Source organism: Mobula hypostoma, chromosome 4, assembly GCF_963921235.1.
Source record: "Mobula hypostoma chromosome 4, sMobHyp1.1, whole genome shotgun sequence".
Classification (NCBI taxonomy): Eukaryota; Metazoa; Chordata; class Chondrichthyes; order Myliobatiformes; family Myliobatidae; genus Mobula; species Mobula hypostoma.
This window is the reverse complement of record NC_086100.1, coordinates 184,837,011-184,862,932: the sequence shown is the minus strand read 5'-3', so window position 1 is coordinate 184,862,932 and position 25,922 is coordinate 184,837,011. Positions and strand designations below refer to the sequence as shown.

The following is a 25,922-nucleotide window of genomic DNA, read 5'->3' as shown; positions in this document are numbered from 1 at the left end:
GAATCTCTTGACCATGTCTGCTTGCTTTTATGCATTGATGTGCTGCCACATAATTGGCTGGATATTTGTATTAATGAGCAGGTCTACAGGGTATACCTAATAACATGGCCACAGTGTGCATAACATGAATTCTAAAACACACATCGTTACACAAGAAAACACATGTATAGTCCAAGTTCCTGAGTGACATGCGAATTGATAGTGCAATCCAGCCTGTCATTCCACTGGTCAAACACTGGAGGGCAGCACTGATGGGAGAGGCCAGCTCATAATTGAGCACGGACTTCACGCTACACCAGCTCCAGCGTTGTCTCACCTGGACTGCAGCAGCAGGCAAGCTCGCGGCTTGAGGCCTAGTCCTCACTACAACCAAGGCCATGCTGCCACCTCATCGCCTGTCTTGTCACCAAATAATGGAAACAGGCCTGCAGCATCTCACAATGTCAATGTCCTTGCGACTGCAAGAGAAACATCCAAGACAGTCGCTCATGGTAACACTGCGCTCTGCTTTTGCGCACCAACTCCAATACCTTCGAGTAACAGGCAGCAACACAGTCTGCACCCAGGTCAGCTCCTCCCAACCCAATCCGTCCTGTCTGCTGGCTTCCCCTTCTCCAAGCCAAGTGCATGCTTCTCCTTCTCTGACCTGAGCATCGGCTCCTTCGACATCTTGGCTGGCAGCTCTGAACAACGAGCAGATCACTGATGCGGTAGACCTGCGGTACCCATTGATCATGGTGTCCAGTGTAGTCTTATGATCACAAAAAACTCATTTTAATAAGAAAAGTGCAGCTTTAGTTAGCCTCCAAGAGGCTGCTGTGTTCATACACGCCGCCATCTTACCAGAAGTTCGTACCGGAACATTGTAGGCCAAAGGGCCAGTACGGTGCGTTTTATCTTCTTATCTATGTGTCTTGCTGTCTATTTCACTCATAAATTTGCATATTTCTAGCAGGTTACCCCTCGGCTCCCTGCACTCCAGGGAAAACAGCCCCTGTCTGACCAATCCATTGGATGGCAGATCAGGTTGTGGCGCTAATCAAAGTTCAAAGTACATTTATTATCTAAGCACATATATGACACCATATACAACCCTGTGATTCATTTTCTCTGGGCATTCACACTACACACAAGAAACTCAATAAAAATCAGTGAAAAACTGCACCCAACAGAACAGATAAACAACCAGTGTGCAAAAGACAACAAACTGAGCAAATACAAAGAAGAAAGAAAAAATGCTACTACTAATACTAAATAAGCAATAAATATCGAGAAATTGAGAAGAAGAGTCCTTGAAAGGGAGTCCATAGTTTGTGGGAACAGTTTAGTGAAGGAGTGAGTGAAGTTGAGTGAAGTTATCCCCTTTGGTTCAAAAGCCTGATGGGTGGTGGGTACTAACTGTTCCTGAGCCTAGTAGTGTGGTTCCTAAGGCCCCTGTACCTTCTTCCTGATGGCAGCAGTGAGAAGAAAGCATGGCTTGAGTGGTGGGGGTCCTTGGTGATTGATGCGGTTTTTCTGCAAAAGTGCTCCACATAAGTGTGCTCAGTGGTGGGGAGGGTGTTACCCATGTGGACTGGGCTATATCCACCACTTCTTGTAGGCATTTCCGTTCAAGGGTATTGGTGTTTTCATACCAAGCCATGATACAACCAGTCAATATACTCTCCACCACATATCTTTAGAAGTTTGTCATAATTTTAGGTGTCATGCCAAATCTTCGCAAACTTCTAAGAAAGTAAAAGCGCTGCCGTGCTTTCTGCATAATGACACTTGTGTGCGGGACCCAGAACAGATCCTCTGAAATGATAACACCCGGGAATTTAAAGTTCCTGACCCTCTGCACCTCTGATCCCCCAATGTGGACTTGCTGATGGACCTCTGGTTTCCTCCTCCTGAAGTCAGTAATCAGCTTCTCGGTCTTGCTGACATTGAATAAGACGCTGTTGTGGCACCACTCCAGCAAATTTTCAATGTACCCTCCTAGATACTGATTCTTCACCACCTTCAATTCGGCCAACAACAGTGGTGTTATCAGTAAACTTAAATATGGCATTGGAGCCTCCCAGTCATAAGTAGAAGGACAGAGGGCTAAGCACACAGCCTTGTGGTGTGCCTATGCTGATGGAGATTGTGGAGTAGATGTTGTTGCTAATCCAAAGTGACTGGGGTCTACAAGTAAGGAAATCTAGGACCCAGTTACACAAGGAAATGTTGTGGCCAAGGTCTTGAAGCTTATTGATTAGTTTTGATGGTATTGAATGCTAATTTGCAGTCAATAAAGAACACCATGATGTATGCATCTTCGCTGTCCGCATATTCCAGGACTGAGTGAAGAGCTAATGAAATGGGTTCTGCTGTGGACCTTTTGTGCCGGTAGGAAAATTGGAGTGTATCCAAGTCTCTCCTCAGGCAAGAGTTGATATGTTTAATCACCGACCTCTCAATGCACTTTATCACAGAAGATATAAGTGCTACTGGACAATGGTCATTGTGGCAGGTCATGATGTTCTTCTTAGGCACTTGTATAATTAAAGCCTGCTTGAAACAGGTGGGTACCTCAGACTGTCAAAGCGAGAGGTTAAAGATCTCACGAAATGCTCCAGCCAGTTGAGAGGATAGGTATTTAGTACTTGCCCAGGTACTCCATCTGCACCCAGATGCTTTCAACGGGAACAACCTGCTGAAGGATGCTCTCACATCTGGGGCTGTGGGAGTTCCTGAAAGTTCCTCCACGTTTTGACGGTCAAAGCAAGCATAAATTGCATTGATCTCATCTGGGATTGAAACCTTGTTGTCACCTATTCCGCTTGGTTTCACCTAGTAATCATAAACCCAGGAGATTCTGCAAATACTGTAAATCCTGAGCAACACAAAGTGTTGGAGGAACGCAGCAAGACAGCCAGCATCTCTTGATGGGAGTGAACAGTCAACGTCTCAGGTCGAGACCCTTCATCAGGTCTCGGTGAAGGGTCTTGGCCCAACCTATTGACTGTTTATACCCCTCTATAGATGCTAGCCGACTTGTTCAGTTCCTCCAGGTTGAGGACCTGATTGGTCATCTTTTCCACTGTTGTGTAAATACAAGGCTTTCTTTGCAACAGTTTTTTGCAGGGTTGAAGATGAGGTTGGAGGCCAATCTGTCGGTGCTGCCTAACGATTCAGTGCCCTGGGACCTGGGAGCAGGAGTTGGCAACAGTAGCAGCTGGCTAGCTCCCCAGGATGTGATGGTGGGCATCCTGCTCACTCTCATCGATCTTGTCACCTTCCTGGGCAACACCATTGTCTTCATCTGCCCAGCCGTGGAGAAGAGACTGAGGACAGTCACCTATATGTTCATCATGTCCTTGGCCTTGGCAGATTTACTGCTTGCTTGCCTTGTTATGCCTTTCAGGTAAGGAATTGACTGTATAATCATAGAGTCATTACGTTTTAGCAAGATAGAAACAAGCCATTTGGCCCATCAAGTCCATGTGGCTGTTCCAGTATTCCAGTTATACTATTCTTTTGTTCTTTATTGCTATTTATTTATATTTGCATTTGCACAGTTTGTTGTTCATTGATCCTGTTTACAGTTACTGTTCTATAGATTTGCTAACTAAGCCCACCGGGTTGTATGTGGTAAAATGTAAGTACTCTGATAATAAAAGTACTTTGAACTTTGAATTTTTCTCCTGTTCATTGGTTATGTGCCATGTCATATGACTCAGGCAATCATGGACTTTCCATGACCACGACCATTCTTGGCAAATGTTTCCACAGAAGTGGTTTGCCATTGGTGCCTTCTGGGCAGTGTCTTTACAAGACAGGTGAGCCCAGCCGTTATCAATACTCTTCAGAGATTGTCTGCTTGGCATCAGTGGTCGCATAACCAGGACTTGTGATATGCACCAGCTGCTCATACGACCATCCACCACCTGCTCCCATGGCTTCACGTGACCCTGATCAGGTGGATAAGCAGGTGCTACACCTTGCCAAGGTGTAGCATGCTAGCGGAGGGAAGGAGTGGCTTACACCTCCTTTGGTAGAGATGTATCTCCACCCTGTCACCTAAAGTATAATGCTATTAGCACCATTATAATAAAGCAAGCAGTAGTATAAATGTGTAGTATAAATGTTATGATGTATGGTCCTTTGTGATTTGGTTTCAATTATTCCTTCTCTTTGTACTGTTGCAAAAGCACATTGGACGCAGCGATTGCAGTTTATTGTTGATGTCTGAGCAGCGAATTGTCAGTATTATGAACATCCATTCACACTAGTCACCTCAGGTAATTTTCTGACGCTGTGGTCTAAGAACAAACTCTAATCTGGCAGGGTCTCGTAACAGTAACGTGGTACTTACTGCCAATCAGATATCCAATTCTTTTCAAATCAAGGTCAGAAAATTTTGGCCATTGTGAGCTGACCCTCTGTAAATTGTCTCCAGTGTGATGGCACCAAATTCGCACTGTGATCAGTATGAACATAGAACTATTATGCACAGAGAAAGGCTGAGCTTCCCTCCATTCATTCCATCGAAATCCCCTACAATCTTGTACAAGGAGGTGCTGGGGTTGGAGGGGGTCCAGAGGTTTAGAAAAAGTATCCCAGGATTGAAAGGGTTAACACATGAGAGGTGTTTGATGGCTCTGGGCCTATAATTGCTGGAGTTCAGAAGAATGATGGGGGGTGGGTCTCATTGATTTACTTTTTTCTGGTTCCGCACAACATTATGGGCTGAAGGGACAGTTCCTGGGGTGGACTGTTCCATGTTCTAAAACCTAGCTAATATTAAAAGGCTTAAATAGTGACACAGAGAGTATGCTTCCATTTGTGGGAGAGTCTGTGACCAGAGAGCACAGCCGCCATATAGAAAGCAATTGCTTTAGAACAGAAAAATGGGAAGGACTTTCTTTAGGCAGTGGCAGTGAACCTATGGAATTCATTGCCACAGGTGGCTGTGGAGGCCAAGTCATTGGCGATATTTAAAATGGAGGTCAATAGCTTCTTGATTAGTAAGAGTGTCAAAGGCAGGAGAATGGGGTTGAGAGGGATAATAAATCAGCCATGGTGGAATGATGGAGCATACTTGATGGGCTGATTGGCCTACATCAGCCTCTATTAGATTATTAGATTTTGAGGATACGCAGTCCTCTTTTATTGTCATTTAGTAATGTATGCATTAAGAAATGATACAATATTTCTCCGGTGTGATATCACAGAAACACAGGACAGACCAAGTCTGAAAAACTGACAAAAACCATGTAATTATAACATATAGTTACAACAGTGCAAACAATACCATAACTTGATGAAGAACAGGCCATGGGTACGGTAAAAAAAGTTCAAAGTCTCTCGAAAATCCCACATCTCACGCAGACGGGAGAGGGAAGAAAACTCTCCCTGCCATACCCGACCACAGTCCGACTCTGAGTCGTCCGAAAACTTCGAGCCTCCGACCAGCCCTCCGACACTGAGTACCGAGCACCATCTCTGCCGAGCGCTTCGACCCCAGCCCCGGCCTCCAGCAGCAGGCAAAGCCGTGGATTTTGGGGCCTTCTGCTCCGGAGATTCTCGATTGCACAGTAGCAGCAGCAGCGAACCGGACATTTCAGAAGTTTCTCCAGAAGTTCCTCCATGCTTCTCACGGCTGTCTCCATCAAATCAGAATTGTGTCTTATGGCCTTATACCTCTATCAAATTTCCTGTTAATCCTGCACTCCAAGTTAAGTTAATCATTCATGTGTTTCCAGTCCAATAGTGTGGCTGAAATCTCACATCCCTGGAACTACACTACTCCATCTGTTCTGCATCCTCTGTGGCCCTTCACCTCCTTCTCAGTATCAGTGTGCTGCCATTCAAGTCCGGGATGTTAATTGCCTCAAAGCAGCTCTTATCGCCTGGCAACGCCCTGGAACAGATGGTCGTGATGGTAAAGGTCGCATTCTGCTCCACTACCCCATCGCATCTCGGACCGTCAATGGTCATTGATGCAAGAAAACTTGTGTTTCAATGCTTCAATGTACATATGGCAAATGAAGCTGAAGCTGATCTTCAGGTGATAACTGATAACTGCTGGCTGCTTAATTATTGTCACATGCACTGAATTACAGTGAAAGACATCACTTTGCATGCAGATCATTCCAAAAAAATAAGTCGGTCTAGGTAGTGCAAATGGAAAAGCAGTAATGGAACGCAGAATTGAGAGCAAAGCAGGAAAGCGATGAACTTCAACGTTCAGTAATGTATGATAGAAGAGTGATTTATTGCTGCAATATAAGCTCCAGTGCCAACAGAATATCACTATTTTATTTTATTGAACAGCAACATGTCCTGAGTAAATCTGAGATTCCCTGGTGGGGACAGCTGTAATCCCCAGTGAGAGTTAGGGTATAGCTCATTTAACATAGCGCTAAGTCAGTCACTCAGGGGAGGCTAGTGCTCATGGACACCAACCCAACATGGAGACGTCTTCAAAAGGCGAAGCCTCAGTGTCCAACATTTAAAGATTTCCAGCACCCAGGACATGCCCTCTTCTCATTGCTACCAATAGGGAGGAGGTACAGAAGCCTGAAGATACATATTCCACGTTTTAAGAACAGCTTTTTTTCCTCTGCCCTCAAGTGGCTTATGAGAGTCTATAAGTAGATCAACAGAACGAAGACCGTCATCCTCGACCTCGAGGGACAGCCACGACAACCTGAATGGACAATGGACAATGAACATGTACACTTCCTCTCTACTTTGGCTCTTTATTTTCACCACTTATATAATTTAATTTTAAATATACAGTTCTGTGCAAAAGTCTTAGGCACATGTATATGTGTGTGTGTGTGTGTATGTGTGTGTATATATATATATATATATAGTGCCTAAGACTTTTGCACAATACTGTAGCAATTTTATATATTGCACTGTACTGCTACCGCAAAAAGAGACAAATTTCATGACATATATGAGCGATGATAAGCCTGATCCTGATAATGGTCTGTATTGTGGAATGAGATTGGGAAGGGGGCACAGAGAGGGGAATCATGGTTAGGAAAAGTGGAAAGGGATGGAGGGCGGGAGCGAGAATCACCAGTGAGACATTCTGTAATGATCAATAAACCTATTGTTTGGAATCACGTGACCTTGCCTGGTGTCTCAAGACTGGGTGTGGCTGCAACCACACCATCCCCACCCCGGCACTCCTTCCCTGCCACCTGCCCAACACACCATCTGCAGCATTCTGCCCTTGCCATTCCCTCCGTCCTTTGCTCCCACCAGATTTATAAACTTACTCTCCGCATCACATTGACAAGTACGGTATACTGTGCAAAAATCTTAGGTACCTTGACTATATATACAGCATTGCCCAAGACTTTTGCATAGTACTGTGTGTGTGTGCGTGTGTATCTATACATATATAAATTGTAATTTATCGTTATTTAATCTATTGTATTGTACTGCTGTTGCAAAACAACAAATTTCATTATATATGCCAGCGATATTAAACCTGGTTCTGATTTTATGTACAGAGGACTGAGCCAAAGTGCATGGTATAACATCACAAATCTTACATATCAATGAATTGTTTATACAAAGGTGGCATTGTGACTGATGGCTTTCAATAATCCCCATCATTAAAATAGACACTGGATTAGAGCAAGAGCAGGGTACTTCATCTTTCGATCTGCTCACCCATCTGATAAGATCATAACTGATCTGATCATAATAAGAACTCTGCACTCCCATCCACATTTCAATTCTATCAATGCCAGTAACCCCTCCTCCCCAACCTTGCCCTTACCCCCATGGTCCGTTCTTCCTCGACTCTAATCATTCCATGAGCCCTCCTCCCTCATCCTTTGACAGTTCTAGCACTCTTGGTCTTCTGCAAGGACAAAGTTGGCCTTAACCTAAAATCTCATGTGGGACAGACACCCCCACATGCAAATTTCCTTCCAATCACACCTTTTCTATAGAATTATTGGGTTTACATCCTGGCACTCCCAGTTCAACACCACTTCAGGAGAATCTTTTCCAGAAGATCACAATTGCAAAGGACTTTGTACTCTGTAAGCATTGCAATTTTGCAGGAAGAACGATTACCATCTTTTCTCAAGGGCAGGTAGGCATAGGCCTTAAAATTGATATGCATATCCAACAAGATTCATAGTCATAGTCATACAGCACAGAAACTGGCCCTTCAGCCCAACTGGTCCATGCTAACCAAGATGCCCATCCAAGCGCGTCCCATTTGCCAGCATATGGCTCCCTCTAAACCAGGGATTCCCAACCTTTTTATATGTCATGGACCAATACCATTAAGCAAGGGGTCCATGGACCCCAGGTTGGGATACGCCTGCTCTAAATCTTACCTTGCCATGTATCTTTCTAAATGTCTTTTACATATTGTAACTGTACCTACCTCTATCACTTCCTCTGACAGCCTGTTCCATGTATGGACTACCTTCTGGGTGAAAACAAATGCTCGTGTATCCTTATTAGGTCTTTCCCCTCTTGTCTTGAGTCTATGCCTTCTGGTTCTTCATTCCCCAATACTGGAAAAAAAAGACTGTGTGCATTCACCTATCTATACACCACATGATTTAATGCAATTCTATATGGTCTTTGCTTGTCTCTCCTGTCTCTATAGTGCAGTTCCTTGGGCCCTGTCAACATCCTCGTATAATTTTTCTGCACTCTTTCCATCTTCATGACATCCTTCCTAGAGTAGGTTGACCAGAATTGAACACAATACTCCAAATGCAGCCTCACCAACATCTTGTACATCTCCTGGACCCTAATGTTTGCGATGAAAATCCTACCCTCCTTTGTCTTCCTAAAATACAACACCTTGTGAATATATGCATTAAACTCCGTCTGCCATTCCTTGGCCCACTTACCCAGCTAATCAAGGTATTTCTGTAAATCCTGATAGACATCTTCAACGCTAATGACATTCCCTATTTCAGTGTCATCTGCAAACTTACTGACCACGATTGTAAGAGACTAAACAAAGCTATCCAGTTGAATGACGGGATCCAAATTCCACCACCAGTGTGTTACTCTCCACTCAAAATAGTACAACTGGAAGGACTTTGCATGGATGAATTTTACTTGTTACTTACACTCAGTGACCACTTTATTAGGTACCTCCTGGCCACTGAGTGTATGTTCATGATCTTCTGGTGCGGAAGCCCATCCACTTCAAGGTCCGATACGTGCATTCAGACATACTATTCTGCACATTATTATTTGGGTTACTGTCACCTTCCTGTCAGTTTAAACCCAGTCAATCTCACTAACAAGGGATTTTCACTCACAGAACTGCTGCACACTGGATATTTTTTCGCACCATTCTTTTTAAATTTTAGAGATGGCTGTGCATTAAAACCCCAGGAGATCAGCGGATACCCAAACAACCTCGTCTGGCACCAACATTCATCCCACAGTCAAGGTCACTTAGATCACATTTCTTCCCTATTCTGGTGCTTGGTCTGAAAAACAACTGAACCTCTTGACCATGTCTGCATGCTTTTATGCATTGAGTTGCTGCCACGTGATTGGCTGATTAGATGTTTGCATTAGTGACACAAGTGTACCTAATAAAGTGGCCACTGAATGTACAAGTGCTGTTAAATCCATGTTTTGTATAATATGCTTGACTACTTCCTTAACTGAAAATAGAAGTGAATATTGGATAATTGTTGGAAATTGTGCCTGTGCCTGACCTTCTGATGGAGGGTAGGTCAGCAGTGAAACAGAATCTATGCAGAAAAACCTATCTCCTTCCGCACCACTAATTCATTTTAATACTGTTGTCTGCATTGTCTGAATTCATTCTGTAATGTCCCTTCCCACTGTACAGTTATCTTGCTCAAAACTGCTATAAAATAGTCTTTAATTGAGCAAAACTATCAAAACTGTAAAAGAATAACCTCAAATTAGCAGTGATGTACAATGAGGGAGCTCAGGCCGTCTATACAAAACATCAATCTTCCTTCAGAAACTTAGTGCATAAATCCAGAATCGTTAAATTTCACCTTATCGAGGCTTTGTCAATTTCAAAGATAAATTACCAAGCAGTTTTCTCATGAAGGGGAATAAATAAAATTGTTGGAGAATGAGTATAAGACAATAAAATATAAAATTGGAGCTGTAAGCCTATTAATATGCAGGTTAACATGGTATTTAAGAAACAATTAGGCCATGTTACCCAATTATCTTTCCTCCATAATGAATGAATTTTTGCAACAATGTTATTTTGCTGTTCCAGATTAGAAGAGATAGCAATAGATTAGCATTTTACCCAGATGGATCTCGATCACGAGGAAATCTGCAGATGCTGGAAATTCAAGCAAGACACATCAAAGTTGCTGGTGAATGCAGCTGGCCAGAGAGCATCTCTAGGAAGAGATACAGTCGACGTTTTGGGCCGAGGTCCTTCGTCAGGACTAACTGAAGGAAGAGCTAGTAAGAGATTTGAAAGTGGGAGGGGGAGTGGGAGATCCAAAGTGATAGGAGAAGACAGGAGGGGGAGGGATGGAGCCAAGAGCTGGACAGGTGATTGGCAAAAGGGATATGTGAGGATCATGGGACAGGAGGCCCAGGGAGAAAGAGAAGGGGGAGGGGGGGAAACCCAGAGGATGGGCAAGGGGTATAGTCAGATGGAGAAAAAGGAGAGAGAGAGAAAGAATGTGTGTATATAAATAAATAACAGATGGGGTACGAGGGGGAGGTGGGGCATTAGCGGAAGTTTGAGAAGTCAATGTTCATGCCATCAGGTTGGAGGCTACCCAGATGGAATATAAGGTGTTGTTCCTCCAACCTGAGTGTGGCTTCATCTTTACAGTAGAGGAGGCCATGGATAGACATGTCAGAACGGGAATGGGATGTGGATTTAAAATGTGTGGATCTCGATTAACAAGGTTTGGTAAACAAACATAGCAGAGGAATGCGCAATTAGTGATAGTTACTTTGACACGACGAGAAATACCAAGGAGCTGTGCCATTGTGATGTGGACATCACAGATTCCCGAAGGAAACAATATGCAAGTAGGTAAGGCAGCGTTAAAGGCATAAGATTTAATACCTTTTTTCGATAAACTAAAAGAATACAGTGGCAATGCTGAAAACATTTTAAATAGTACAGAGACGACTAATGACATTTCAGATATGCTGGTGCTTAGAAAAGATACATGAAGCCTCTGCCAGGTTTGGAGAATGAAGTAAGTATTTGAGTAAGATGAAATAAAGATGAAAGATTAGCTTTATTTGTCATATGCTTTTCATAACATACAGTGAAATGTGTCCTTTCCATCAATGACCAATGCAGTCCAATATGTGCTGGGTCAGCCCACAAATGTCATCGTGCTGTGGGCACCACAATAGCATGCCCACAACTTACTGACCCTATCCTGTACATCTTTTAGAATGTGGGAGGAAACCAGAGCACCCAGAGGAAACATACACAGTCACAGGGAAAACGTACACACTCCTTACAAACAGTGACAGGAATTGAGTCAGTTTTTTTCCAGTCGTTGGCACTAGAAACGCTGGCAGGTCAGACAGTATCTGTGGAAAGAGAAACGGTTTAATATTTTGGGTCAGACACTTTGCCAAAGAATGTTCAACCTGAAGCATTAATTAAGTTTGTCTTTGCATCACCATGTCTTGCAGCTGCCAAAACACGGCCACATTATAGAAGGGATGAGGTTAGATTAGAGAGAGTGCAGAAGAGATCCACCAGGATACTCTCTGGAATGGAGGGCTGTGGGTAGAAGGAATGCTTGGATAGGCTGGCTTTGTTCTCACTGGAACATTGCAGGCTGAGGGGTGTTATTACAAAGGATTACAAAATTATGTTGGGGTTAGATAGCATAGAGAGTTAGAATTTTTTTCCCAGGTAAGGGGATTCTAAATCTAGGGCATAGGGGAAAGGGAAGAAAAGTAAAGAAGATATGATGGATATGGTTTTCACAGAGATGGTGGTGAATATTTGGAATGAGAGGTGACAGCAGATACCATTACAACGTGTCAAAGGCATTTGGACTGGCTTCTCTTCTCCTCACCTGCCCATTATTTTCTTCTAGTGCCCCTCCTCCTTCCCTTTCTTCCATGGTCCACTGTCCTCTCCTATAACACTCTTTCTTCATTCCCCCATGCCTACCCACTCACCTTCCCACCGTCCCCGCCACCTGGTTTCACCGATTACCTGACAGCTTGAACTCCCTTCCCCCAACCCCCACCCCCCAACATCCTTATTCTGGCTTCATCCTCCTTGCCTTCCAGTCCTGATGAAGGGCCTTGGCCTGAATCGTCAGCAATTTATTCCTCTCCAGAGATGCTGCCAGACCTGCTGAGTTCCTCCAGCACCTTATGTGCATTGCCAATGTAACCCCACTTGTTAAAAAAGGAGGGAGAGAGAAACCGGGGAATTATAGACCTGTTAGCCTAACGTCGGTGGTGGGGAAACTGCTGGAGTCAGTTATCAAGGATGTGATAACAGCACATTTGGAAAGCGGTGAAATGATCGGACAAAGTCAGCATGGATTTGTGAAAGGAAAATCATGTCTGACGAATCTCATAGAATTTTTTGAGGGTGTAACTAGTAGAGTGGATAGGGGAGAACCAGTGGATGTGGTATATTTGGATTTTCAAAAGGCTTTTGACAAGGTCCCACACAGGAGATTAGTGTGCAAACTTAAAGCACATGGTATTGGGGGTAAGGTATTGGTGTGGGTGGAGAATTGGTTAGCAGACAGGAAGCAAAGAGTGGGAATAAACGGGACCTTTTCAGAATGGCAGGCGGTGACTAGTGGGGTACCACAAGGCTCAGTGCTGGGACCCCAGTTGTTTACAATATATATTAATGACTTGGATGAGGGAATTAAATGCAGCATCTCCAAGTTTGCGGATGACACGAAGCTGGGTGGCAGTGTTAGCAGTGAGGAGGATGCTAAGAGGATGCAGGGTGACTTGGATAGGTTGGGTGAGTGGGCAAATTCATGGCAGATGCAATTTAATGTGGATAAATGTGAAGTTATCCACTTTGGTGGCAAAAATAGGAAAACAGATTATTATCTGAATGGTGGCCGATTAGGAAAAGGGGAGGTGCAACGAGACCTGGGTGTCATTATACACCAGTCATTGAAAGTGGGCATGCAGGTACAGCAGGCGGTGAAAAAGGCGAATGGTATGCTGGCATTTATAGCGAGAGGATTTGAGTACAGGAGCAGGGACGTACTACTGCAGTTGTACAAGGCCTTGGTGAGACCACACCTGGAGTATTGTGTGCAGTTTTGGTCCCCTAATCTGAGGAAAGACATCTTTGCCATAGAGGGAGTACAAAGAAGGTTCACCAGATTGACTCCTGGGATGGCGGGACTTTCATATGAAGAAAGACTGGATGAATTGGGCTTGTACTCGTTGGAATTTAGAAGATTGAGGGGGAATCTGATTGAAACGTATAAGATCCTAAAGGGATCGGAGAGGCTAGATGCAGGAAGATTGTTCCCGATGTTGGGGAAGTCCAGAACGAGGGGTCACAGTTTGAGGATAGAGGGGAAGCCTTTTAGGACCGAGATTAGGAAAAACTTCTTCACACAGAGAGTGGTGAATCTGTGGAATTCTCTGCCACAGGAAACTGTTGAGGCCAGTTCATTGGCTATATTTAAGAGGGAGTTAGATATGGCCCTTGTGGCTACGGGGGTCAGGGGGTATGGAGGGAAGGCTGGGGCGGGGTTCTGAGTTGGATGATCAGCCATGATCATAATAAATGGCGGTGCAGGCTCGAAGGGCCGAATGGCCTACTCTTGCACCTATTTTCTATGTTTCTATGCTCTGGATTTGGCATCTGCAGATTTTCTCTTGTTTGTCATCTGCAGAATCTCTTGTGTTTAGCATTAAGACAGATACCTGGATAAAAAAGGAATAGAAGAATAAGGGTCTAATATGGGCAAATGGGAGTAGCGTAACTATGCGTAATAGTTGGCATGGATGAGGTAAGCTGTAGTGGCCAATTTCTGTGCTATACATTTCTGTGATTTTATAAATCTAGATCCTGAGTATTTCCAGCATTGTTTTTACTTCAAACATCCAGCATCTGTGTTTTTTTTATTTTCATTGATTAACCTGGGTTTGTTTCCATTGGAATGGTGCAGACTGAAGGAACATAATATCAAAGGTAACGAAGGGCTGGGAAGGAATATTTTTTACTGACCTAACACCCATAAATCAAAGTTCAAAGTAAATGTGTTACCAAAGTAAGTGCAGGTGTATGTCACTTGGTTTATCGGTTTATTTTTGTCACGTACTGAGATACATTGAAAAACTTGTCTTGAAAACAGTTCGAGCAGATCAATTCATTACAACAGTCCAATAAGATAGTACAAGCTAAAACAATAATAAAATTAAGAATGAAGTGTCACAGTTACAGAGAAGGTGCACTGCAGATGGACAATAAAGCCATAATGAGGTAGACTGAGGTCAATGAGCCCATCTATTTGTATTAAGGCCCCATTCAATTGTCTTATAACAGCAGCATACACCTTGTTCTTGAGTCTTTTCAGACTTTTTTTTATCTTTTGTCAATGACATGGGGCAGACGTCCATTGTACTGTAGGTGGGGTCTTTAATTATGTCGGCTACTTTACCGAGGCAGTGAGAAATGTGGATGCAGTCCAGGGAGGGGAGGTTGGTTTCTACGATGTGCTGAGCTGTGACTACAACACCCTACAGTTTCTTGCAGTCATGAGCAGAGCAGTTACTATGATGCATCCAGATAGAATGTTTTCTACGGTGCATTCAATAAAAATTGGTGAGGGTCGAAGGAGACATACGTACCACACTTCTCTAGCCTCCTGAGGAAGTAGTGACGATGGTGAGTCTTTGTGGCTGGGGTATTGGTGTAGTTGGACCAGGACTGACTATTGGTACATGAAGCTCTCAACCCCCTTGACTTCAGCATTGAATTGACTTTATTTCTTACATCCTTCACATGCGTGAGGAATAAAAATCTTTACGTTACGTCTCCATCTAAGTGTGCAATGTGAAATCATAGTAATTTATAATAAATAGAACAGTCAATGTAATACAGAGTACACTCAAGTCAGTGTGAGTTCATCAGTCTGATGACCTGGTGGAAGAAGCTGTCCCGGAGCCTGTTGGTCCAGGCTTTTATGCTACGGTACCATTTCCCAGATGGCAGCAACTGTAATAGATTGTGGTTGGGGTGACTCGGGTCCCCAACGATCCTTCGGGCCTTTTTTTTTTCACACCTGTCTCTGTAAGTGTCCTGAATCATGGGAAGTTCACATCTACAGATGCGCTGGGCTGTCCGCACCACTCTCTGCAGAATCCTGCGAATGAGGGAAGTACAGTTCCCATACCAGGCAGTGATGCAGCCAGTCAGGATGCTCTCAATTGTGCCCCTGTAGAAAGTTCTTATGATTTGGGATCTCATAACACACTTCCTCAATCATCTGCCTTTTTCACCACTCAGCTGGTATGTACAGACCACGTGAGGTTGTCGGTGATGTGGATGCTGAGGAACTTAAACTCCAGATCACCCCAGCACCATTGACATAGACAAGAGCTTGTGCACTGATCCCTTCAGTGACCAATTCTTTTGTTTTGCTGACATTGAATGAAATGAAAGGTGTCATGCTACTATGTAACTCGGCTCTCTTTCTGCTTCCAGTACTCTGATCCATTGTTACTTGAGTTATGCCCCATTACAGTGGTATCATCTGAAAACTTGTAGATGACAACACAATTGTGATTGTATGGGGAATAGTTTAGGGGGCTGAGGATGTAGCTTGTTGAGCACAAGTAAAAGACTCATTGAATCATAGAGCACTACTGCACAGAAGCAAACTCTTCGGCCTATCTAGACCATGCTAAGCTATTATTCTGAGTTAATTTGAGTTTGGTCAACCTGCACCTGGACTATAGCCCTCCATGGTGTTGATAACAATAGTTATTACTGCCTATCCTTGCTAATTATGGTCTGTTTGTCTAGAAGTCAAGGATCCAGTTGCAAAGGGTGATCTTGAGAAGTTCCAGGTCTAGGATCTTGAAGATAAGTTTGCTTGGAATTACAGCATTGAAGGTGAAGCTGTAGTCAATAAGCAACAGTTGGTGTCTTGGAAAGTTGGTCAGATTAGAACAAATTTAAAGAAAATTATTCACATCCAGATGGGAGTTTGGATACCAGCACCTGAATGGTGGAAACAGCAAACTGAATCCCATTGGAAAAGTATCCAGATGGGAGTTAATGCCCCAAAACCTATAAGACTGCTGGTCAAGAGTAAGGCAATGGGAACTGGCTGAGAGCAATTATCAGTTTATGTTGCATATAATAGGCTAAATGCCATTTAGTCATGTCATTGTCATATCTATGCCATCAATTGCCCTTAATTCCACACATATTGATAAATCCCTATCTAAATAAAACTCTAATGATCTCTGGGAAATTTTCACTTGATTACCAGAATCACCAATCTAATGAAACAAGAGATTTCTATTACAGTTTTCAAATTGGCTATTTAAGTGGCTTAGCTCAAATTTTGACGTGTTCAGATTCCCCTTGGGAATCCCTTAATGATGTTCTAATCTTTAATCCATTCATTATCTTAATTACACTACACCCACAACCATTATCACTCAGGCAGAACATAAATCAGAAATAAAAATAGAAATTGCTGGAAATACTTAGTGCGTCAGGCAGTATCTGCAGAAGGAGAAACGATCCGGGTCAATGACACTTAATTAGAACTGGGAAAAGTTGGACATGAAACACTGCTCTTTGGAAGTGCAATGGTTCAGCTCCCTCATCTTCCAATTTGGCATGTTCAGCCCTTGGGGTTCAGCAATGAACTTTACAATGTCCGAATATCCAGTCATTGACATTTCCAACATTCAGTTTATTTTTGACTTATGGTGTTTCAGAGTTTCATTCATCTCATTTGAATAACACCTCACGGGTGCAACTTCTGTTACTCATCAGCTTCGTTCAGGCAAAACCACCATAAGACCATATAGAAAATAGTCAACCCTTTCATTTCTTCTATCAAAGTGAATGACCATACACTTCCCTACACAGTATTCCATCTGCCTTTTCTTTGCCCATTCTCATAATTTGTCCATGTCCTTCTGTATCCTCTCTACTTCCTCAAAACTACCTGCGTCTCAACCTATCTTCATATTGTCTGCAAACTTTGCCGCTTCTCCAGCATCATTTTCCAGCAGTCCATGAGCTTTTCTCCAGCTTGTCATGCATCTTGATCTGATATTCTTACCTCCCTTCCCCTCCCCACCCCGCAACTACCTCTGCAGATTAAAACCTGTATTATTTCCAATTTTTCCCCAGTTCTGATGAGCGGTCTTTGGTTTGAAACAACGCCTCTGTGTCTCTCTCTGTAGATGCTGCCTGACGTCCTGAATGTACCCAACATTTCCTGTATAAAGATTTGTTTATCATTTTTCTCCTCAAAAATGAGCATTTGTCAGTTGTGCATTAAAACATACAGTGAAATGCGTTGTTTGCATCAATAACCAACACAGTCCAAGAATGTGGTGGAGGCAGCCCGTAGGTGTCACCACGTTTCTGGTGCCAACATGGCATGATCAGAACTCACTAACCCTGACCTGTTTGTCTTTTGGGATGTGGGGGGAAACTGAAGCACCCAAAGGAAGCCCACGTGGTTGTGGGGGGAACGTACAAACTCCTTGCAGAAGACAACAGGAATTGAACCGCAATCACAATAGTTGGTGCTGTAAAGCATTAACTAACTACATTGCTGCTGTGTAGCAGATTTCAGATTTCCAACATTTACAACATTTAATTCTAGTGAAACTACACATCTGGGTTCATCTCCTGCTGGGGAACGGTATCTGTTTTATTCAAACTTATCAGTTTGAATGTGAGCGACTGAGCGAGGTCCTTAATGAATACTTCTCTTCGGTATTCAGAAATGAGAGGGAACTTGATGATGGTGAGAACAATATGAGTGAGGTTGATGTTCTGGAGCATGTTGATATTAAGGGAGAGGAGGTGTTGGAGTTGTTAAAATACATTAGAACAGATAAGTCCCCGGGGCCTGACGGAATATTCCCCAGGCTGCTCCACAAGGCGAGGGAAGAGATTGCTGAGCCTCTGGCCAGGATCTTTATGTCCTCGTTGTCCACGGGAATGGTACCGGAGGATTGGAGGGAGACGAATGTTGTCCCCTTGTTCAAAGAAGGTAGTAGGGATAGTCCGGGTAATTATAGACCAGTGAGCCTTACGTCTGTGGTGGGAAAGTTGTTGGAAAAGATTCTTAGAGATAGGATCTCTGGGCATTTAGAGAATCATGGTCTGATCAGGGAGAGTCAGCATGGCTTTGTGAAGGGCAGATCGTGTTTAACAAGCCTGATAGAGTTCTTTGAGGAGGCGACCAGGCATATAGATGAGGGTAGTGCAGTGGATGTGATCTATATGGATTTTAGTAAGGCATTTGACAAGGTTCCACACGGTAGGCTTATTCAGAAAGTCAGAAGGCATGGAATCCAGGGAAGTTTGGCCAGGTGGATTCAGAATTGGCTTGCCTGCAGAAGGCAGAGGGTGGTGGTGGAGGGGATACATTCAGATTGGAGGATTGTGACTAGTGGTGTCCCACAAGGATCTGTTCTGGGACCTCTACTTTTCGTGATTTTTATTAATGACCTGGATGTGGGGGTAGAAGGGTGGGTTGGCAAGTTTGCAGATGACACAAAGGTTGGTGGTATTGTAGATAGTGTAGAGGATTGTCAAAGATTGCAGAGAGACATTGATAGGATGCAGAAGTGGGCTGAGAAGTAGCATATGGAGTTCAACCCTGAGAAGTGTGAGGTGGTACACATTGGAAGGACAAACTCCAAGGCAGAGTACAATGTAAATGGTAGTGTGGAGGAGCAGAGGGATCTGGGGGTACATGTCCACAGATCCCTGAAATTTGCCTCATAGGTGGTTAGGGTAGTTAAGAAAGCTTATGGGGTGTTAGCTTTCATAAGTCAAGGGATAGAGTTTAGGAGTCGCAATGTAATGATGCAGCTCTATAAAACTCTGGTTAGGCCACACTTGGAGTACTGTGTTCAGTTCTAGTCGCCTCACTATAGGAAGGATGTGGAAGCACTGGAAAGGGTACAGAGGAGATTTACCAGGATGCTGCCTGGTTTAGAGAGTATGCATTATGATCAGAGATTAAGGGAGCTAGGGCTTTATTCTTTGGAGAGAAGGAGGATGAGAGGAGACATGATAGAGGTGTACAAGATGATAAGAGGAATAGATAGAGTGGATAGCCAGTGCCTCTTCCCCAGGGCACCACTGCTCAATACAAGAGGACATGGCTTTAATGTAAGGGGTGGGAAGTTCAAGGGGGATATTAGAGGAAGGTTTTTTACTCAGAGAGTGGTTGGTGTGTGGAATGCACTGCCTGAGTCAGTGGTGGAGGCAGATACACTAGTGAAGTTTAAGAGACTACTAGACAGGTATATGGAGGAATTTAAGTTGGGGGCTTATATGGGAGGCAGGGTTTGAAGGTCGGCACAACATTGTGGGCCGAAGGGCCTGTACTGTACTGTACTATTCTATTTTCTATGTTCCATGTTCTATCACTAAATCATCATAATCCCTTGAGCAATTCCGTGAGTTAAGAAGGCTTAAATATTTAAGGCCGTTTGTGATTTTGAGCAAAGTGGGTGATGAGGGTGAAGCAAATAATTTGACATGTTCTTTCAGGATAGATCAAAGAAACAGAAACATCCAACACAGCAAAACATAATTTATTATTTCAGCATATTTTTAGCTACAGTTGATGCACAAAATGTAACATCAATTATGGGCTGAATTCTGTGAGTCACTTAAGCTCTTTTGAATGTACTAAGGCAAAGCTCTGCTGGAATGTTATTGAGGTCTTTGTAGATAACTAGAGTGCAGTTCAGAAGCTGCTGGAGCTCATCAGACAGTAGGTAAAGGCTGTGTAATTCAAAATGCAAGGTTGTACGAGCACCCTCGAATCATCGTCTAGGGAGGAACTTGTGTTCTTTTAAACCAAAGTAAAAATCCACAGATATTTGGATTCCAAATGGTGATTAGGTCACACGTGGAGTACTGTGTGTGGTTCTGGCTGCCACAGTACAGGAAGGATGTGGTTTCACTGAAGGAAAGTGTACAAAGGAGATTCTTCAGGATGTTGCTGGGATTGGAGGACTTTTGTAATGGGGAAGAGATTGGATAGGTTGGGGTTGTTTTCCCTGGACCAACGGAGGCTGAGCGATGAGCTGATCAAAGTACATAAGATAACAAAAGCTACAGATAATCAATACCTATCTTTTCCGTGATAGAGGTTTCAAAAACAAGACGGCACAGGTTTAAGGTGAGAGGAGGGATTCATAAGGGAACTTAAAAACAAATTCAGAGCGGGGTTGATTCCTGGACTCACAGCTAGAGGAGAGGGTGGAGTCAGATACAGTTGCCACATTTAAGAGGTATTTATATCGACATTTGAATAAGAAAAGCATAGAAGGATTTATCAGAATCAGGTTTAATATCACAGGCAAATGTCATGAAATCTGTTGTTTTGCACAGCAGTACACTACAATACATAAGAATAAAAACTGTGCACATACAGTGGCATGCAAAAGTTTGGGCACCTCTGGTCAAAATTTCTGTTAATGTGAATAGTTAAGTGAGTAGAAGTTGAACTGATCTCCAAAAGTCATAAAGTTAAAGATGAAACATTCTTTTCAACATTTTAAGCAAGATTAGTGTATTATTTTTGCTTTGTACAATTTTAGAGTGAAAAAAAGGAAAGGAGCACCATGCAAAAGTTTGGGCACCCCAAGAGATTTGAGCTCTCAGATAAATTTACCAAGGTCTCAGACCTTAATTAGCTTGTTAGGGCTATGGCTTGTTCACAGTTGTCGTTAGGAAAGGCCAGGTGATGCAAATTTCAAAGCTTTATAAATACCCTGACTCCTCAAACCTTGTCCCAATAATCAGCAGCCATGGGCTCCTCTAAGCAGCTGCCTAGCACTCTGAAAATTAAAATAAATGCTGCCCACAAAGCAGGAGAAGACTATAGCAAAGTGTTTTCAGGTAGCTGTTTCCTCAGTTCATAATGTAATAAAGAAATGGCAGTTAACAGGAACGGTGGAGGCCAAGTTGAGGTCTGGAAGACCAAGAAAACTTTCTGAGAGAGGATTACTAGAAAGGCAAATCAAAACCCCTGTTTGACTGCAAAAGTCCTTCAGGAAGATTTAGCGGACACTGGAGTGGTGGTGCACTGTTCTACTGTGCAGCGACACCTGTACAAATATGACCTTCGTGGAAGAGTCATCAGAAGAAAACCTTTCCTGCATCCTCACCACAAAATTCAGTGTCAGAAGTTTGCAAAGGAACATCTAATCAAGCCTGATGCATTTTGGAAACAAGTCCTGTGGACTGATGAAGTTAAAATATAACTTTTTGGCTGCAATGAGCAAAGGTGTGCTTGGAGAAAAAAGGGTGCAGAATTTCATGAAAAGAACACCTCTCCAACTGTTAAACACGGGGGTGGATCGATCATGCTTTGAGCTTGTGTCACAGCCAGTGGCACAGGGAACATTTACTGGCAGAGGGAAGAATGAATTCAATTAATTACCAGCAAATTCTGGAAGCAAACATCACACCGTCTGTTTAAAAAAAAAGCTGAAGATGAAAAGAGGATGGCTTCCACAACAGGATAATGATCCTAAACACACCTCAAAATCCACAATGGACTACCTCAAGAGGTGCAAGCTGAAGGTTTTGCCATGGTCCTCACAGTCCCCTGACCGACACATCATCGAGAATCTGTGGATAGACCTCAAAAGAGCAGTGCATGCAAGACAGCCCAAGAATCTGACAGAACTAGAAACCTTTTGCAAGGAAGAATGGGCAAAAATCCCCCAAACAGGGATTGAAAGACTCTTAGCTGGCTACAGAAAGTGTTTACAAGCTGTGATACTTGCCAAAGGGGGTGTTACTAAGTACTGACCATGCAGGGTGCCCAAACTTTTGCTTCGGGCCCTTTTCCGTTTGTTATTTTGAAACTGTAAAAGATGGAAATACAAAAGTAATCTTGCTTAAAATATTAAAGGAATGTGTCATCTTTAATTTTATGCCTTTTGGAAATCAGGTCATCTTTTACTCGCTTAGCTATTCACAGTAACAGAAATTTTGAATGGGGTGCCCAAACTTTTGCATGCCACTGTATATATAGTTAAGTCAGTAATGCAGAAAGAGAGGGAAAAATAAATACTGATGTGTGTTCATGGGTTCATTGTCCACTCAGAAATCTGATGGCAGAAGGGAAAACGCTGTTCCTGAATCATTGACTGTGTGTCTTCAGGCTCCTGAACCTCCTCTTTGATCGTGGGTGATAGTGATCCTTACTGTGGATGCCACATTTTTGAGACATTGCCATTTGAAGGTGACCTGGATGCCGGGAAGGCTAGTGCCCACAATGGAGCTGGCTGAATTTACAACTTCCTGCAGCATTTTCTGATGCTGTTCAGTGGCACCTCCACACCAGACCTTGATGTAACCAGTTAGAATGCCCTCTGCCGTACAGCTGTAGAAATTTGAGTGTGTCTTTGGTGACATACCAATTCCTCAAACTCCTAATAAAATATAGTCTCTGTCATTTCCCCTTTGTAATTGCATTAATATGTTGAGCCCAGCATGAACAGAAATATAGGAACATAGAAAACCTACAGCACAATATAGGTGCAAACACGAGGAATTCTGCAGATGCTGGCAATTCAAGCAACACACATCAAAGTTACTGGTGAACGCAGCAGGCCAGGCAGCATCTCTAGGAAGAGGTACAGTTGACATTTCAGGCAGAGACCCTTCGTCAGGACTAACTGAAGGAAGAGCTGGTAAGAGATTTGAAAGTGGGAGGGGGAGGGGGAGGGGGAGATCTAAAATGATAGGAGAAGACAGGAGCGGGAGGGATAGAGCCAAGAGCTGGACAGGTGATTGGCAAAAGGGATATGAGAGGATCATGGGACAGGAGGCCCAGGGAGAAGGAAAAGGGGGAGGGGGAAAACCCAGAGGATGGGCAAGGGGTATAGTCAGATGGAGAAAAAGGAGAGTGAGAGAAAGAATGTGTGTATATAAATAACAGATGGGGTACGAGGGGGAGGTGGGGCATTAGCAGAAGTTAGAGAAGTCAATGTTCATGCCATCAGGTTGGAGGCTACCCAGACGGAATATAAGGTGTTGTTCCTCCAACCTGAGTGTGGCTTCATCTTTACAGTAGAGGAGGCCGTGGATAGACATGTCAGAATGGGAATGGGATGTGGAATTAAAATGTGTGGCCACTGGGAGATCCTGCTTTCTCTGGCGGACAGAGCGTAGATGTTCAGCAAAGCGGTCTCCCAGTCTGCGTCGGGTCTTGCCAATATATAAAAGGCCACATCGGGAGCACCGGACGCAGTATATCACCCCAGTCGACTCACAGGTGAAGTGATGCCTCACCTGGAAGGACTGTTTGGGGCCCTGAATGGTGGTAAGGGAGGAAGTGTAAGGGCATGTGTAGCACTTGTTCCGCTTACATGGATAAGTGCCAGGAGGGAGATCAGTGGGGAGGGATGGGGGGGATGAATGGACAAGGGAGTCACGTAGGGAGCGATCCCTGCGGAAAGCAGATGGTGGGGGGGAAGAGAAAGATGTGCTTAGTGGTGGGATCCCGTTGGAGGTGGCAGAAGTTACGGAGAATAATATGTTGGACCCAGAGGCTGGTGGGGGGTAGGTGAGGACCAGGGGAACCCTATTCCTAGTGGGGTGGCGGGAGGATGGAGTGAGAGCAGATGTACGTGAAATGGGGGAGATGCGTTTGAGAGCAGAGTTGATGGTGGAGGAAGGGAAGCCCCTTTCTTTAAAAAAGGACATCTCCCTCGTCCTGGAATGAAAAGCCTCATCCTGAGAGCAGATGCGGCGGAGACGGAGGAATTGAGAGAAGGGGATGGCGTTTTTGCAAGAGACAGGGTGAGAAGAGGAATAGTCCAGATAGCTGTGAGAGTCAGTAGGCTTATAGTAGACATCAGTAGATAAGCCGTCTCCAGAGATAGAGACAGAAAGATCTAGAAAAGGGAGGGAGGTGTCGGAAATGGACCAGGTAAACTTGAGGGCAGGGTGAAAGTTGGAGGCAAAGTTAATAAAGTCAATGAGCTCTGCATGCGTGCAGGAAGCAGCGCCAATGCAGTCGTTGATGTCGTGAAGGAAAAGTGGGGGACTGATAGCAGAATAGGTTCGGAACATAGATTGTTCCACAAAGCCAACAAACAAGCAGGCATAGCTAGGACCCATACGGGTGCCCATAGCTACACCTTTAGTTTGGAGGATGTGGGAGGAGCCAAAGGAGAAATTATTAAGAGTAAGAACTAATTCCGCTAGACGGAGCAGAGTGGTGGTAGAGGGGAACTGATTAGGTCTGGAATCCAAAAAGAAGCGGAGAGCTTTGAGACCCTCCTGATGGGGGATGGAACTATATAGGGACTGACATCCATGGTGAAAATAAAGAGGTGGGGGCCAGGGAACTTAAAATCATGGAAAAGTTTAAGAGCGTGAGAAGTGTCACGAACATAGGTCGGAAGGGATTGAACAAGGAGGGATAAAACCGTGTCGAGGTATGCAGAAATGAGTTTGGTGGGGCAGGAGCAAGCTGAGACAATAAGTCGGCCAGGACAGGCAGATTTGTGGATCTTGGGTAGGAGGTAGAAACGGAACGTGCGGGGTGTGGGAACTATAAGGTTGGTAGCAGTGGATGGGAGATCCCCTGAGCGGATAAAGTCAGTGATGGTGTGGGAGACAATGGCCTGGTGCTCCTTAGTGGGGTCACGATCGAGGGGTAAATAAGAGGAGGTATCCATGAGTTGTCACTGTTCCTCGGCAAGGTAGAGGTCAGTACGCCAGACTACAACAGCACCCCCCTTATCGGTGGGTTTAATAATAAGGTTAGGATTAGTGCGGAGGGAGTGGAGAGCAGAGCGTTCCGAAGGAGTGAGGTTGGAGTGGGAACAAGGTGCAGTGAAATCCAGATGGTTGACATCCCTTCGGCAGTACAGGCCCTTCAGCCCACAATGCTGTGTCGAGCGTGTACTTACTTTAGAAATTACCTAGGGTTACCCATAGCCCTCTATTTTTCCTCAGAGATGTTGACATCCAGAAAGTTGAAACTGTTCACCCGTTCCACTTCTAATCCCTCAAAGAGTACTGCTGTGTGTTTCCTTGAGTTCCCCTTCCTGAAGACCACAGAAAATTTCTTGGTCTTACTGATGCTGAGTGCAATGTTGTGGCTTTGGCTCCACAGTCCTAATACAGATGAATAGGATTGATGTAGATGGGCTGAAGGACCTGTCCCTGTGCTGTGCAACTCTGTCTCAAAGCTAGTTTACAAAACTATAGTGATGTCAAAGAACAGCCCTAAAATTGAATAGTGGAGCACACTCGAAGGGCAGAATAGTTTCCAGCTGGTTCTGTTCTTTCATGCTCCATAGTCTGCTGTCCATATAAGAGCACATTAGATCCTGCCTGTAAGAGGAACTCCCCACCGTGAATCCGACCAAATCCAAAGCCATTCTTGCTCAGTTCTTCCCCTTCACTCTGCCTTCTCTCATCGTTCCCTTCCACCCCTCATTTTCACCACCTCACTCCATTCATTCCTTGGCTTTACCTCCCTCACTCTACCCCTCCTCAAACTATTTCTCCCTCACTCTTCCCTCACCCTCTTCCCTCGTCACTTGGCCTTCCTTCTCCTTACTCTCCTTTTCTCCTTTCCTTTACACCGGTCTCCCTCCCTCACGACTCTGTGTTTCCCTCACACACTCTCCCTCTCTCCCTCCTACACTCCTGCTCGTCCAATACTACTTTGTCTCATTCTCCTTCTACATCTTCCTCAATCCGTTTC

General features: G+C 44.1%; 1 protein-coding gene across 1 annotated transcript in view; it reads left to right on the top strand.

Annotated features, from left to right (window-relative positions):
* The first annotated feature begins 3,119 nt into the window (after positions 1-3,119).
* Positions 3,120-25,922, top strand: part of LOC134346001 (octopamine receptor 1-like) — a 41,910-nt gene continuing 19,107 nt past the window's right edge. Inside the window, exon 1 of the mRNA XM_063047341.1 lies at positions 3,120-3,391. Coding sequence (XP_062903411.1) covers positions 3,120-3,391 — 272 coding nt within the window. The remainder of the gene's footprint in view (positions 3,392-25,922) is intronic.